General features: G+C 47.5%; 1 protein-coding gene across 2 annotated transcripts in view; it reads right to left on the bottom strand.

The window, feature by feature from the left end:
- GALNT2 (polypeptide N-acetylgalactosaminyltransferase 2) overlaps positions 1-15,286 on the bottom strand; it is a 176,068-nt gene that overhangs the window by 74,526 nt on the left and 86,256 nt on the right. For both annotated transcript variants that reach the window (XM_059170536.1, XM_059170535.1), the window contains exon 2: positions 9,983-10,076. In XM_059170536.1, coding sequence (XP_059026519.1) covers positions 9,983-10,076 — 94 coding nt within the window. The remainder of the gene's footprint in view (positions 1-9,982; positions 10,077-15,286) is intronic.

The following is a 15,286-nucleotide window of genomic DNA, read 5'->3' as shown; positions in this document are numbered from 1 at the left end:
CAGCCAAGAAGGGAAATAGAATGTATTTTAAATCAAAGGACAAAGCTCTCAGATTTACGTTAACCTCCTGGTTGATCTCAAATGGAATGTAATTTTACTATGCTTAAGAGAAAAAAAAAGTCCCTAATATTTTTCCTCTAGAAGGTCATAATGCTGCAACATGAAAGGGGAGACTGGGGCAAGGCTGGGGCCACAAACAAATATATCCATTTAGTGACAAAGACATGTAAATAATACTTTGTTATTTCTTGTCACTGGATAGCTGGTAGGACAGGAAGTTTTGCTCACCCATGAGACGCTGTCTCCTGGAATAAGAAATCCTACACAACTCATTTTTAAGGACGAAGAAAGAGGAAATTCGAAGAAGAGATTAGAAGTCCTTTAATCACTTAATGAAAATAAAAGAAAAAAAATCAATGTTAGAGGGTACGTACCCTTAATTTATTTAAAATGACTGGTGCCATCAAAGTAGCTAAAAAAACGCCGTGAGACAGTTCTGCTTTGCATTAAGAGGCCTAGGCCTGGCTGCAAACCACGGAATCTTCGTCTATCTCTTTTCCAAATTTTAAACAGAAACTCTGTTTCCCCCTAAGTGACAGTGTCTAATTATAATGACTCTAGTTTGTTGCACGTGGTCTCTACGGATCACCTATTTTATCCCAAATGTTAGGAGAGGTATCCAAGTGAAGAGAATTGAAACTGACACACGGAAGGTACAGGTAGAGAAAAAGGGAGCCTATTAACCAGGGCCACAGGACAGACGCTTCACCCAAACCCAAGCCACACCATACCATGACCCTGGAAAATATGTATTATTATTACTGTGCCCATTTTACAGATCAGGGAATGGAAACTTAGAGGTTAAGGTGAAACATGATGGTACCACAGTGCAAACTCAGCTCTCTTTCTTCCCAATGCCGTGCTCCTTCCACTGTGGCCAACAACTCACTTTAAAGGCGTTTAAGGGAAGCACCAAAGGCACCCCAGGGTCTGTGCAGGTCCCACTTCTGCTGGCAAGTACCCTCTCACCTCCCCAGCATCGTGGTGGCTGGTGGGATGGAGTCTCTGAGTTGAAGTCGTGTGCCTGTCTCTTGAACGCGGACATCCCCTGTGATTGGAGGAAGAAGGAACCAGGGACACTGTTTCTCTGCAAGTGTGGGAAGATCTCTTCAGCACAGCCCCTAGCCTCCAGCCACCGCTTGGGAGTTTCCAGTGATGGAGAAGTCATTGTTTCAAGAGGAGCTTGTTTCACCAGACAGCTGGAATTGCTGGCATGAGCTTCTTTATACAATAACAGAAACTGCCTGCCTGTGACTTCCACTCTCCCAAGTCTCCAACAGAGAGAAAAAAATGAGACTTCAGCCTCTTTTCTGTGGCCGCCTTCCAAATATTTGGACATCACGATTCCATTTCCCCCGTCTAAGGCCTTCTGTAAAAACATGCCGTTATTTTAAGTCCTCCTCATCAGATGTGTTTCCGGCCCCCTCACATCTGAGTCACATCATCTGGACCTACTCTAGCTTGTGAGCATCTTGGAAAACCCTGTGCCCGGAGCGGAGGAGAGGAGCTCAGGTGCGGCATGCCGGCGCAGACAGCGCCGAGCCGCCGTCTGAATGGTTCCGGATGCTCGAGTTCGACAGATTCAAGTTCAAGACCATTCTACTTTAATAGCTTTATCACACTCCTGGCTACTGACCTGATTTAGGTCCTCGGTTTTTCTTTCCTCCTTGTTGGAAGGTTTGGGGGAAGGACATTAGAAGGTTTGTTTTTTAACGTTGGCTGGGGGGCAAGGAAACAGTCCCCTTCTTTGGAAGACAATTTCGCAATTGATATAAAAAGAAAAGCCCTTAAACACATGCCTTGCCACTAACCCTGCAGTTTCACTTTTAGGGATTTTTTTCAGACAAGTAATTAGGGGCATATAACGATTTACCTCGATGGATGTTTGCTAGAAACCCTCTCTAGGTCCTACAATGCGGGATAAGTTCAAAGGGCTTAGGTAACTGGTTACATCACTGTCATTAAAAATGCTGTACAGGAAGCATTTATGGACACGAGGAGGAGTTTATGATAAGACACTCCCAGGAAGAGGCAGGTGAAATCCAGTATGGTGCCGCATGGAGGAAAATGTTGATTTAAGTGGGTGGCAGGGGCTGCTTGTGGCCTGTCCTGTCCTGAGCCATCCCAGGAGGCTGAGGGAGGAGTTAGGCAGGAGGAGGGAGGAGGGTGGCATCCTCCATGACAGACTCGGGGAGAACACTGAGGGACTATTACCGGGACAGAGGACCACATGTGGGTAAACGTCTCAGCAAATCCCCCAAATCCTCAGCAGTGTTACTTGCCTGGAGGACTACGGGACATTTTGTAACGTCTCACAAAAACACTGAAAAGCCCCGGAGCTGACTCAGACATGGTGTCTGGGGCCCCAGGCCTCCCATACCTGGGCCTGGCCCATCTGGCCCACCTTAGCCAGGTGGGTAAGCACAGCTGGACACAAGCCCAGCACGGGTGTGGGTAACAGGTAGTGGAGGAGTCCCAGGAGTCACTGTGGGCTGGTGGGGTGTGGGGCACCTATGAATAATCTTATTTTTGCTTATCTGAATTTCTTAACTTTTCTACAAATAACACATTGCTTAAAAAGATGCTTCCCAGAAGGCTACTCAGCCACTTAGTTTCCTAATGACAATGCTGTGCGGAGCCCCGGGCCTTGGGCCTGGGTCACAGTGAGGCGCATGGAGCTTGCCGTCCCACAGCCGTCACACAGGGACCCCTGGACAATGCAGCTCGCAGGGCACATGGCACAGAAAGATACCAGGGAGGAGTGGTCGACCCTCAGAAGCAAGGAGACCCTGACCCAGGCTACAACATGGATGACCTTGGAGGACGCTGCACCGAGTGAGAGACGCCAGTCAGGGAAGGACAAGAACTGTATGATCCCACTTATCTAACGGGTCGGGAGGAGCGGAGCAGACAGGAAGTAGAATGGTGCCCGCCAGGGACTGGGGGAGGGGGAATGGGAGTTAGTGTTTCACGGGCACAGAGTTTCAGTCTGGAAAATGAGAAAGTTCTAGAGATGGATGGAGGGATGGTTCCATGACAGTCCGAGTGTGCTTTGTGCCGCTCGACTGTACGTATAGAAATGGTTAAAATGGTAAATTTTTATGGTATGTGTATCTTACCATGATTTAAAAAAAAAAAAAAAAGTACAATGCTGGAACCCAGTAAATCCCTCAGAAGGAGCAAAGGTCAGGGAGTATTTCTCCCGACTCTGTAGCCGTGCTGGATAAACACACAAGTAGTTCATCTCATCTTTCTTCCGGCAGGTGGGAAGCAGGAAAGCTAAAACGTTTCCATTAGCATCCGCGACAATTCACACGGCGAAGGAGGCTCTATGACACATTTCGCCATTCCCGTGCCATTCATCTTTGCCTGAACGTGAGCAATTTCTGTTTTGAGAAATCTACTGTCTCAGGTAATGAGGCAGCAGTGGGCAGGGCAGGGGCGGGAGAAGACAGCGCGACGGATGGGGGGGACCTCCCAGACAAGCCAAAATGTTATCGGCGCACCCCCGTCTCCACTCTCTCCCCATCCGTGTCTCTTGGAGGCCTCGCCCCCTTACACAACATTATAATGGAACATGGGAATGACACCACGATTTCAGAAAGGCCAAAAAAAATCCCCCAAACCTCCCAAAGGACACGTCACCATCTGGAGAACAAGCACTTCCTAGGAAGGACCCCATCCCCAGCCAGCCCCAAAGACAGACCCGGGCCTTCCCACCCTGTCCTGCCTCTGTTCTTTACCGTCTGGCATACCCGGACATCCTGCCTGCTAATCTCATCAACCAGACCGAGAGAAGCAGCCGAGGACACAAGAGAAGAGAATGCAGGAGGGACAATTACTGGGAAAGACTAATTTTTCAAAACAGAAATTCTTCTGTACCTAGGGGCGGGGGGAAAAGATAAAATTCGTCCCCATCAAGTTTTCAAAAAAACAAACAAAAAAATCCACTCTCTTTGAAACAACACTTTGAATATCAGCATCAGAAACAAACTTCAGAGGCTGAACTGGAAAGAATTGGTCTGGACACCTTGGGGCCAAAGGCCTTCCACTCCAGACGTGAAATCTGCAAGGAGGGAGGGGAGAACCCAAAGACGTAGCCCCTCTCCAAGCAGGGTGACTGGTGATCCTAATCTGGGAAGAGAGACTGAAAGGCAACAGAAAGACAGAGTTAAAACAACAGAATCAAGGGCCCTCAGAGAGCAAAAGTGTCTCTGTTTCATACAGCAGGAAAATGGAACAGCAAAATAGTCACCATTTTTCTAAGGCCAGACACCTGGGGGTGGTGCTGAATCCCGAGACCCAGGGATGGGCTCGGGATGCTGTCCTGTTCTTGTGCCCACTCCCTGTGCTTCTCGAAGACCGCTCTCACATTCTAGCTGCTATGCAGCCACTACTTCAGAAATGGCAGAAACGGTGGAAACAGGACATGGGGAGAGCTGGCTCAACGCGCTCAGGAGTTCCCGAACCTTGAGGCTCCTCCTCAACTTCTAGAGAGCAGTCGTCCTGGAAGAATGTGTTCATTTGAGAATGCTGAGCTCCCTCTCTGAAGCCAGCGGACTCCTTGGCAGCACGGGGGCAGGGGCGGGGGTTAACAGGACTCTCCCCAAGAGTGTGACCACGGCCTACTCTGCAGGGCACCAGGAAGCCCCATTCTGGGAGCAAAGGAAACAGCACAACCTCCTTCCTTCAGCCGACCAGCAGGGAACTGTAGGACTTGTAAGCTGCCTGTGCTGCAGACCAGGTGCGATTCCATGGAGGGAGACGGAGGAGTCACAGAGGGACCGGGGGTTTTAGGGAGCTTCCACAGGAGGACTCCCGGCCAGCATGACCTGAGCAAGGTCAAGAGTGGCCTGTGTCACAGCCACACCTGGTCTCCCTGATGACTGATCTCTTCTCCCAGTTCCTAGACCTCCTTCACGGACAGGGTTTCGACTGGAGAACTTGGTGAGGAAATCACAGGTCTCTAAAGGCAAATGTCGGACAGGGCTGCTTATAAATTTGGCAGCTGGTGTTCACCTAGATGGTTCTGCTCCCGCATGGCACTCACAGAGCCCTTCTCGGCTGTGCTCTGGCTCAGGGCGCAGCTTGGTCCATACACATCAAGCCCCATGAATCTACAGCTGGAGCACGTGTGACCGAGCTTCCAACAGGCCCCTGTGTCCAGGCCTCCCTCCGGCCACGCTACTTGCCTGGCATGTGTTATTGAAATTCCAGATTCTACCCCAAAGCAGGCTGGGCTAAAACAGAAAATCGAGCTAAAACAATGACCTGGGCTTTCGTGGTCATGACTGACCCAAGAGCAGAGGTGTCCAAAGAGGGGAGAGGTCAGACACCTTTCTGGGGTAAAGAAATGGTGGAGATTTTCAAGTATTTTTCCTAATCCCTTTCACTACCATATTTAAAATATGCTTTGGAATGCATTAGTAGATTCGAGTGGTAATATGTGTTTAATCTAGGAGTATTTTAACATAGGCAGTGATCTATACTCAACTATTTTTTGCTAATAGGGTGTTTGGTCAAAGAAGCTGCAGCCGTTGCCTGGGATGCACCACTGCTTTCTTTACTCCAGCTCCTACATCCGTCAGTGGGTTTGGGAGCCATGCTGGAAGACACAAGACTCCTATATTGAGCTTCGTGCTGCCTCCTCCCACCCATCTGTCTACAACTGCTAGATAGCCAACACCTAGAACACAGGAAGCTACTGAGTTTCTGAGCAACCCACTTTACACGGTGGCAAGTGTGATGAACAGTGGTTCCTTCCAGACCACAAAATTCTGGCAGTGCCCATCAATTCTGTGGAAAATGGGCTTCTTAACCATAGCAAAATAACTTCTAAAGGAAAAACTCACATGTATGCTGATTTGGTGAGAAAAAAAAAGGTCACAATAAAAACAGATAAATTCCTTTGGCAAAATAAAAGGACATGGGGCCTTCATCAAGAGTTATCGGTAATGACTCAAAAAAGAGGAGAATCAGTGCCTTCCTATTTCTGAAGAAAATCAACGGTATAACAGCTGAAAGCATGAAAGCCAGGGTCAATACCACCACTGAGCTGATTTTGACAAGGGCGGGACTCTTACTAGTAAAGTCTAGGATACGCCCTGAAGATGGCTTCCTCCTCCCTCTCTGTATAGGTCTTAAAATCCACTAGAACACATGTTTCACAGGAAATCTCTCATTAATCCACACAGCAGAAGCATTCATTCATTATGATAAAGAAAACCTTATTAGCTAAGTATTCCATTCAGATGTTCCCCCATTGCGTGGGTAATGCCTGTTTTACATAGGAAGGAGCTGTGGCTCAGGCAGCATGACTCACCTAGGACTTGGGGAAGGAGAGAGGAGACCATCCTAACAGACACAACTACTGCGAGCACATACACATTCCCATCTAGTGCACCTGGGACAATAGGAAGGGTATAGACAAAGGACAGCCTATACTCCCCCAGGATGAAGCTTATCCAATCTCGGTAAGAAACATGAATATACAAACTCTTCAGCACCACCAAAGTAAAAATTCCATGAACCAACTTCTGGTTTCTGCTCCAGTGTGTAAAGAGCTTGGAAGTCATCACTCCACCATAATAATAAGCAAAAAGCTGAACACAAGGCTAAAAATGAACAACTCTTCTTAGCTGGCTCAGAGAAGCGAGATCAGAGAGCACCCTGCCACCCCCAAAACTGGAGAGACCAATAGCTGAATACAGAGAATCACAATTTACTGGAGCAACAAGCTCTGGGGAAACCCCGTCTGGGTAATGAAGCCCGAGCTGTAGGGGATGAACAACTGGAGGTCCTGTGGACGAGCCCAAGAGATAAAGACTCCAGGGGTATCAGCCACAGGTGGGGGGTCCCATATGTCTGTGTTTTACCTCCAGAAGCTTCACTAGGTTTCTCATTGTGAATACTGCGAGACAGATCCCTTCCAGCTTCCAGCAGGGGGAGAAGGCAAAGGAATCATTTTGAAATATGCTAGAGCATTCTGTTTTTTGTTTTTAAATTTACTTATTTGACAGAGAGAGACACAGTGAGAGAGGGAACACAAGCAGGGGGAGTGGGAGAAGGAGAAGCAGGCTTCCTGCTGAGCAGGGAGCCCGATGTAGGGCTTGATCCCAGGACCCTGGGATCATGATCTGAGCCAAAGGCAGATGCCCAATGACTGAGCCACCCAGGCACCCCCAGAGCATTCTGTTCTTAACAATGCCTGCCCTCAAGGGAAACTATTCTACCACAGCTAACCTACTGGGAGTTTATCAGATCCTAACTAACCTGGGGAAAGGGAAATAGTCAACTTCAGCCTGCCCCTAGCCTTCTACATGGAGGAAGGGAACTAATCTTTTTTAATTACCTCTAGCCACCTAGTCCCACCTCTGTGGGAGAGAAACTGAGAAGCATTTGTGAAGGTGACAGCCCAGGACACAGACCTATTATAGGAATATCAGTGTCCCCTCTCCCCTCTAGAACTTAACACCACATCACTAAAGCCCTATTTCCTGGAGTTCCTTTCACCTAGCACATCATACCCAGTGTTGAAGAAAACCTTACAAGGATAATAAAAAGCTAAAAAAACATAGCTTGAAGAGAGACAAAGCAAGACTCAGATATGGCAGGGATGTTGGAATTATTATACCAGGAATTTAAAACAACCATAATTAGTATGTTAAAAGCTCTCATGGAAAAAGTAGACAACATGGAAGAACAAATGAATAATGTAAACAGAGAGATGAAAATTGTCTTTAAAAAATCTTAAAGAATTACTGGAGATCAAAAACACTGCAACAGAAATGAAGAATGGGTCTGATGGACTCATCAGTAAACTAGACACCACTGATGGAAGATTCTTTGAGTCTGAGGATAAGTCAGCAGAAACTTCCAAATGAAAAAGCAAAGATTAAAAAAAAAAAACAAAAACCTGAAAAAAATCAGAACAGAGTACCCAAGAAATGGTGGGCAACTACCAAGAGTGTACACACACAGGTAATGGGAATACCAGAATGAGAAGAATGAGAGACAGGAATAAAAGAATTATTCGAAGTGATAATGACTGAGAATTTCCTCAGATTAATGTTAGACACGAAAACACAGCTCCAGAAATCTTACAGAATACCAAGCAGGATAAATAACAAAAACAAACAAATAAACAAACAAACAAAAACACAAAAACAAAAACTATACCTAGACATAGCACATTCAGACTGTAGAAAATCAATGATTTTTAAAAAACTCTTGAAAGAAGACAGGAGGGGGGGAATAGCTTTAGAGAAACAAAGATTAGCATTCTATCTAACTTCTCATAAACCATGCAAGCAAGAAGAGAGTGGAATGATGTAACTAAGTGCTGAGAGAGAAAAAAAATGCCAACCTAGAATTCTATACTCTGAAAATAATCTTCAAAAGTGAAGGAGAAATAAAGACTTTCCCAGACAACAAAAATTGAGGCAATATGTTGCCAGTAGACCTGTCTTGCAGCTTCTTAAAAGAAGCTCTCCAGAGAGAAAGAAAATGGTATAGGGCAGATCTCCATAATGTAAGTAAGAACATCAGAGAAGTAATAAGTGATGGTAAAATGACAACTTTAGTTTTCCTACTCTTATTTAGTAGGGAACAGTTTGTTCAAAAAAAATAATAGCAACAATGTATTTGATTATGTATGCTTATGTACATGTCTATGTACACACATATATGTGAAATGAAGGACAGCAATGATACAAAGAACGAGAGGGAAGGATTCTTAATATTTTGTTATAAGATACATTAACTGTGAAGAGGGATAGTGCTATTTGAAATTAGAGTTGGATTCATTGTAAATATATACTGCAAACTCTTGAACAACCACTAAAAGTGAAAAAATAGGAGAGAAAAATGGAATTATATAAAATGTTCAATGACAGCTACGGAAAGCAGAAGAATGTGTAGAAGACAAAAATAGGAACAAAACAAGGGCAAGTAATAGAAAAGAGTAATAAATATCAAGACAGCTATATTAACAACTACTTTAAATGGCAATAGTCTAAATATACAATTAAAAGACAGTGACTGTCAGAATCGATCAAACAAGACCCAACTGACTATATGTTATCTACAAGAAATCTACTTCCAAAACAGAACGCACTAAGCCCAGAAGGGTTCTCTGGTGAAATCTATCAAACATTTAAGGAATAAACCATACTAATTCTCTATAATCTCCTTCAAAATATAGATGCAGAGGGAATACTTCCTAACTCATTCTATGAAGCAAGCATTATCCTAACAACAAAACCAGATAAGGCCATTACAAGAAAATAGCAAACCAATATCTCTTATGAATATAGATGCAAAAATCAGTAAAATATTAGCAAATTAAATCCAACAGTGTACAAAAAGAATTATACCATCAAGTAGGATCTAACATATGCAAGGCTGGCTCAACATGTGAAAATCAATCAATGTAATCCCCTTGACAAAATCCAACTCATTCATGATAAAAACTCTCCACAGACTAAGAACAGAAAGAAAACTTCTTCAGCTTGATAAAGAACATCTACAAAAAACCTGGAGCTAACTTCATACTTAATGGTGAGAAACTAGAAGCTTTCCTACTGAGATCAGAAATATGGCACCACTTTCCAACACTATACTAGAAGTCCCAGTTAATGCAATAACAATAAAACAAGGAAACAAAAAAGTATAATACAGATTAAGAAGGAAGATGTTTGCAAATGATTTGACTGCCTAAATAGAAAACCTGAAAGAATAAAAGACTCCTAGAATTAATAAAATTGCTATAGGGCAGTGTCTCCAGCGGCCCTATGAAATCCATTCTCTATCCCACAGGCTCCAGTGGCCACAGTCAGCTCATTCAGTTTCTGAGCAAGAGGACTTCCCAGCCACCAGCCACCAGCCCAGGGGGGGGACAGGTCCCTGAGGACAGCTGCAGTACCTGGAGGGAGGGTCTCCATGCTCTGTGCTTTCTCATCCCCGTTGCTGTGATGAAGGTCTTTCTTTTTAATTGGGTCAATTTCATTCCAGTCCTCCTAAGGGGAACAAAGACAGCATATGAGTTGATCAGTTTCTCAAGCATATCTGCATTCACCAGTTCAATCAACAGTAAGTGGGAAGATGTCTATGGGCCCTGGGGATGCAAATGATGAGGGAGAGAGAATTCCCGTCTCCAGGACCTGCATCCCAGGACTTCTCAGACACTGGCGACATGAAGGGACAACAGTATGGGAATTGCCTTTTCCAAGGAAGGATTTCTACTTCCCTCTTCATTTTAATATTTGCACTGCCTAAGTGTGGGAAGGAAATACTCCGGAAATTCCCAGGGCTCTGTGGATCTGTGAAGGTAGGGAAGGGAGATGGGGAGAGTAGATTAAATAAAATTCAATAGTGGTTAAATTAAAGCCATTAAAATCAGGGTAGCTCTCCAGACATCTTAAGATGGTTTAAGGACACCCTAGGATGCAAATTCTCCCTCCAGGCCCCTCGGAGCCCTCCTCTGAGGTTGCTAAATGATTTAATTCCACTGAGCAACAGTGGAGGGAAGAGGAAGGGCCAGCCAAGCTTTTCCTAGGGCTCACTCTAATAAGACTGCCAATAGAACAGAGCTGTAAATTAAGGGTTTAATGTGAAACCAGAATAAGATATAAGCTCTGGCAGAATTTATTCAGCTCATCTGGACCAACAATTTACTCTAATCCATCAACATTAAATCAAACTAAAAAACATCGCCATGACCACAGAGCTAAATATATTTCGCAACCACTTGGAATCCAATTTCGGCAAATCGAGTAAGAAAGCCTTCTGTATATAACCCAGATCAGAAATGTCCCATGGCTAGTCATTTTCCTACCCAGACTTCTGCGAGTCCAGCATTGTCGACTGGGCGTGCCCCCCAGCAGAGGCCACCTGCACCATCCTCAGCGTTAAGCCCTCCCCTGGGGGAGACCAGACCACTTCCAAACAGGTCTGTCCAGCTAGCATTCCTCTGGGCCGTCACGGGCTGCGTGTTGTGCAAAAGCTGACCACCGGAGACATTTTGGCTCTTCAAAATGTAAAGTGAGATCTTCAAGGAGGGCAATCCCTGGGGGCTGGGCCAAAGCTGACATTTTCTCCAAATGCAACTTGCTCTGCCAATCATCTGCATTTTTACTCAAACGGTACAGTAATCAAAGAGAAACCATGCCTAAGCTTCTCCCTCTTGAAGCCAGCTTTCCCTTCAGCAGCTTCTTTGGGGATACAGCTGGCTCGATCACCACGGAAATGATGGGTGGGGCACCCAGGAGGATGACCCCACTGCAGAAAGAGGGGGCTGGTGAGGAACCCTCATGCCTTGGCAGTCCTAGCCCCACCCAGCCATCACAAGGCCTTTGTCCTTCAGGTGCCCCAATTGCTGGGACTTTTGAAGATTTTACCCTGCATTTTAACAAAGGTACTAAAAATGAATCTGTGTCCCAATTCAAGTATTCTTTTGCTGCAAATTTTTTTTTTTCAAAGGTATTCATAAATTGGCCTTTGAGATTATCTGGTTAAAAATAAACTTTCGGTTTACTACCTGCTATGACTTCGCAGCAAGCCTGGCAAACGCATGGGAAGGAGAGAATCTAACCTACAACCTTGACAATATATGGAAACATGCGGATACAAATTCAGTAAGTAATGAAGTAACCAGAGTCACGCTGTGCAGACTTTTAATTAAGCATTATTAATTCTTACTTTGCAGCTTGCTTATAGCATTCCGTGGCTAATAACTTTTTTCCCCCAGGGGCATTACACTAGCTAATGGATCAAACCATTTAACCTTGTACTTGAACAAAATCGAAAGTGAAAGTTGCTCATGGGGCCAGTGCCTTACTTTCCACGTGTGAGAACCAAGGCACCGGCTATATGGTTCGCAGAATCGACACTGGGGTCAGCCATCCACGCTTCTGTGGAAAGTAAGTGCTTCCTTCTTCCCACAGGCGGGACCGACTAGTCCACATGCAACACTCCTTAACCTCCCCTCCTGCTGCCGATCCAGCACCCCCACCACAAAGCCAGAGCGGGAGCCCAGAACGCGCCGAGAGGCTATGTCCCGAGCGGGTGAAATGATGCTGAGCCCCGCTGACAGATCCCTACTGTGCATCATGTGCTCTCGTCCCTGCCACGGTCACCCGGCTGCTTACAAGTCCTGTTTCACGAGGGGCATGTGGAGGTCAGCAAACCTACGCAGCCTGCCCACGGTGGTCACACGGAGAGCGAGAAGCTAAAGGTGGCTTCTTCCCAGTCGGGACTCCATTTAAACCAAGTGACAAGAGCCCGAGTCTCACAATATCACACGACCCCAAGGATACGTTTCTAGGAGGTCTTTCTCAAAGGACTCTTTTACCCTGGACTCCCGAGTCAAGAACTGAGAATGACCATGGTAAGCGCCTGCTCCTAGAGGAGAGTGAGGAGCTAGAGGGAGAAAAGGACCCGCCAAGGCTGCTAAAACTCAGAGTGCTTGGGAGGTGCCAAGCCCCAATCTAGACACTGCACACACCCTGATCTTCCGCACGGTGCTCTGGATAGCCCCATTTTACAAATGAGGAGGTTGAGGCACTGAGAGCTTACGTAGCACAAAGGACACAACAAGGCTAGATTCGAACCCAGGGGATTTAGTATTGGTTCCGTGGTCTCAATCATTCTACTGTACTACCTTTAGATAAAACATCTTCCCCCTCTACCAAGCAGACATACACAAGTAAAGCAAAACAACATATTAACCATGCATCTCACATATGTCTGATCACTGTAAATGCCTGATCATTCAGATCACTGACTGGTTCACTGCCTACGACAGCGGCTGCCTGTGTAGGACCTGCCACCTGTCAACAGCTCACCCTTCCAGACACCTGTCATGTTCCACTCTTTCCCATAACCCTGACCCATGGCCTTTGCTGGATGGAAGACAGTCTCCAGAGACATGGTGGGGACCAGGTGGCTTTACCTTGGCCAATCGTGCCTGATGGGGTGCAGACAAGCATCCAACGATGATGGCACAGGGTCACATACCCTGAAGACTGCGGGGGCAGGGCAAGCTGGGGGTGTCAAGAAGGCTCTGAGAATCCTGTGTGCCAGAAGTGACACCTTGGCAGAGATCTGAGGGGGTCAAGAATTGACCTGGTGAGATGAAATGATGGGGGTCGGGGAGATGAAAGTTGTGACAGAGGGAACAGCGTGGAAGATAGAAAACAGACACGGACGTGGCAAGATACTGAGACTTGAGACTTGGTTCCAGAAACATCGCTTTGGCTGTAGTGTAGTGAGCGCATGGAGGGGACAGAAGAGAGGCCAGGGGGCCAGTAGGGCAATGCAGCAAAGGACCATGGTGAGCCGCTCGGATCTGGGTCCCAGAGATGCGGAGAGGAGGTCAGCACAGCCGTGGGGCAGGGATTGGAAGGGGAGAGCAAGAAGGAAGGAAGGAGTCAGAGCTGCAGGTTTCCTGCATGTTTGGACAGGAGGGTCACTCCTGCTGAGGAACACGAACAAGTGGTGTGGGAGGGGTAAGGAGCGGCGCCGGGAAAGAGGAATGAGTCTGCTTGGGAAATTTGGGGGTTCCTGCGAGATACCAAGAGGTAGCTGGCAAACACAGGAAGACACGTGGTTGCAGCTTTGGAAAAGCAGGAGACCACGGAAGCTGCTGGTGAGTGTGTGAGAGCATCCGGGAGGGGTGGGCCGAGTGAGAACGGGGTCCCAGACCGGGGGTGGGGCAGGGGATGCCAACACCTTAGGGGCAGGCAGGACACACGGCGTGTTGGGAAGAGCCGGGACCCAGGAGCTGGAGCCTCGGGGTCTAGCCACGGGGGTCTGAGGAAGCCACTAGCCTCTGTCCACTGGGCCACCGGGCTGAAGGTCGCACAGTTCCTGCTGGCCCTAAGCATTCCTGGGGACCAGATGGAGCCAGCACCTTCTTATACATTCTACCGATTACACATACATTTGGGGTCCGAAAGCACTTGAGGTCCCTGGAGGGCAGGAGGGCTCTGAGGGTGGCACTGCTCCTGTAAGTTTCCTAACAACAGAGCTGGGAAAAATCGCCCCGCTGCTCGCTCAGACGGATAGGCCCGGCCTCGTCCACTCTGCAGAGGAAGCATTTCCTTAGAGCAACTCCCCGCCATACAGCCACATACACTGGAGGACTTATGTACACCCGCGGAGTCTCGCTTCACAGGGGAACGTGTGGGACGGACACTCGGAGAGGCCTCTCGTGCCCAGGCCCGCCGACAGCCAAGACGTGCCACCAACTGATCCGTCTGTCTGTTCCCCGGTAAGAGCAAATGACGCGGTGGCAGACAGGTCCTCTTCCCAGTGGCAAGGGTAAACTGCTGAGATGAGAGGAGCAATGATGTGAGGGATGCCGGGTCAGGAGTTGCAGGGAATCCAGAGCCCGCGATCTGGTCACCCTGCTCTGCCCAGGCCGCAGCCCATCTCCACACGGTCCCCTCCCGCCCTCTGTGGGGGGCTGTGATACCGCATGCACAGTGACTAGCCCGCAGACAGCCCATGCTGCTGACCAGCGTGGGCAAGGGTGGGCTGGGTGGTTCTGGCCCCACCCGGGGCGCTGGCTGGGATGTCTGAGCAGAGGCCGGCCGACCCCACCAGGCCGACCCCACCAGCCACCGGGGAGCCGAGGAAGCCGCCACCCCCACCCGACTTTGCCATTTAAAGCACACCATGGGGATGACCTGCAGGGCCTCGCCCAAGGCATGAGACCTTCTGGGCCCTCTTAGTGGGCGTGTGAGCCAGAGCGAGCGCAAACCCAATTTCCTGTCCTCCTACTTACTGACCGACCTGCGCTCGCAGCCTCCTACTACTCGTACTTGAACTCGGTGAGTTCTTGTACAGTCTGCACAAGCTCGAGATGAGCACTTTGCCCGCACTGTTCCTACAAACATGCGCGACAGACAGGGTCTATTATCGCCTGGAGCACAGATGAAATTAAATCAGGCCGGGAGACGGATCGGATGGAAGGGAAGGGCTGAGCGACGTCTGTTGACCTCCCGCAATTAGAGAGCACAACGGCCAAAATCATCCTTTTCCCAAAAAGATAAAAGAACGAGTTTTAATAAAACGGTGTTCCTTGCAGAAACAGTAGCTCCAATAGGTTGGCTGACTGAGTAGTTACGAAAATTAATTAAGTGTAAATACAGCTTTAGTTATTAAAAGACGGTTCTCCCACCATATTCCCAGTCTGATCAATCTGTGCTTCAAAACAAGAAGAGAT

The sequence above is a fragment of the Mustela lutreola genome, chromosome 4 (assembly GCF_030435805.1).
Source record: "Mustela lutreola isolate mMusLut2 chromosome 4, mMusLut2.pri, whole genome shotgun sequence".
Lineage (NCBI taxonomy): Eukaryota > Metazoa > Chordata > Mammalia > Carnivora > Mustelidae > Mustela > Mustela lutreola.
Note: the sequence above shows the minus strand (reverse complement) of the source record. Positions and strands in the feature narration are given on the sequence as shown.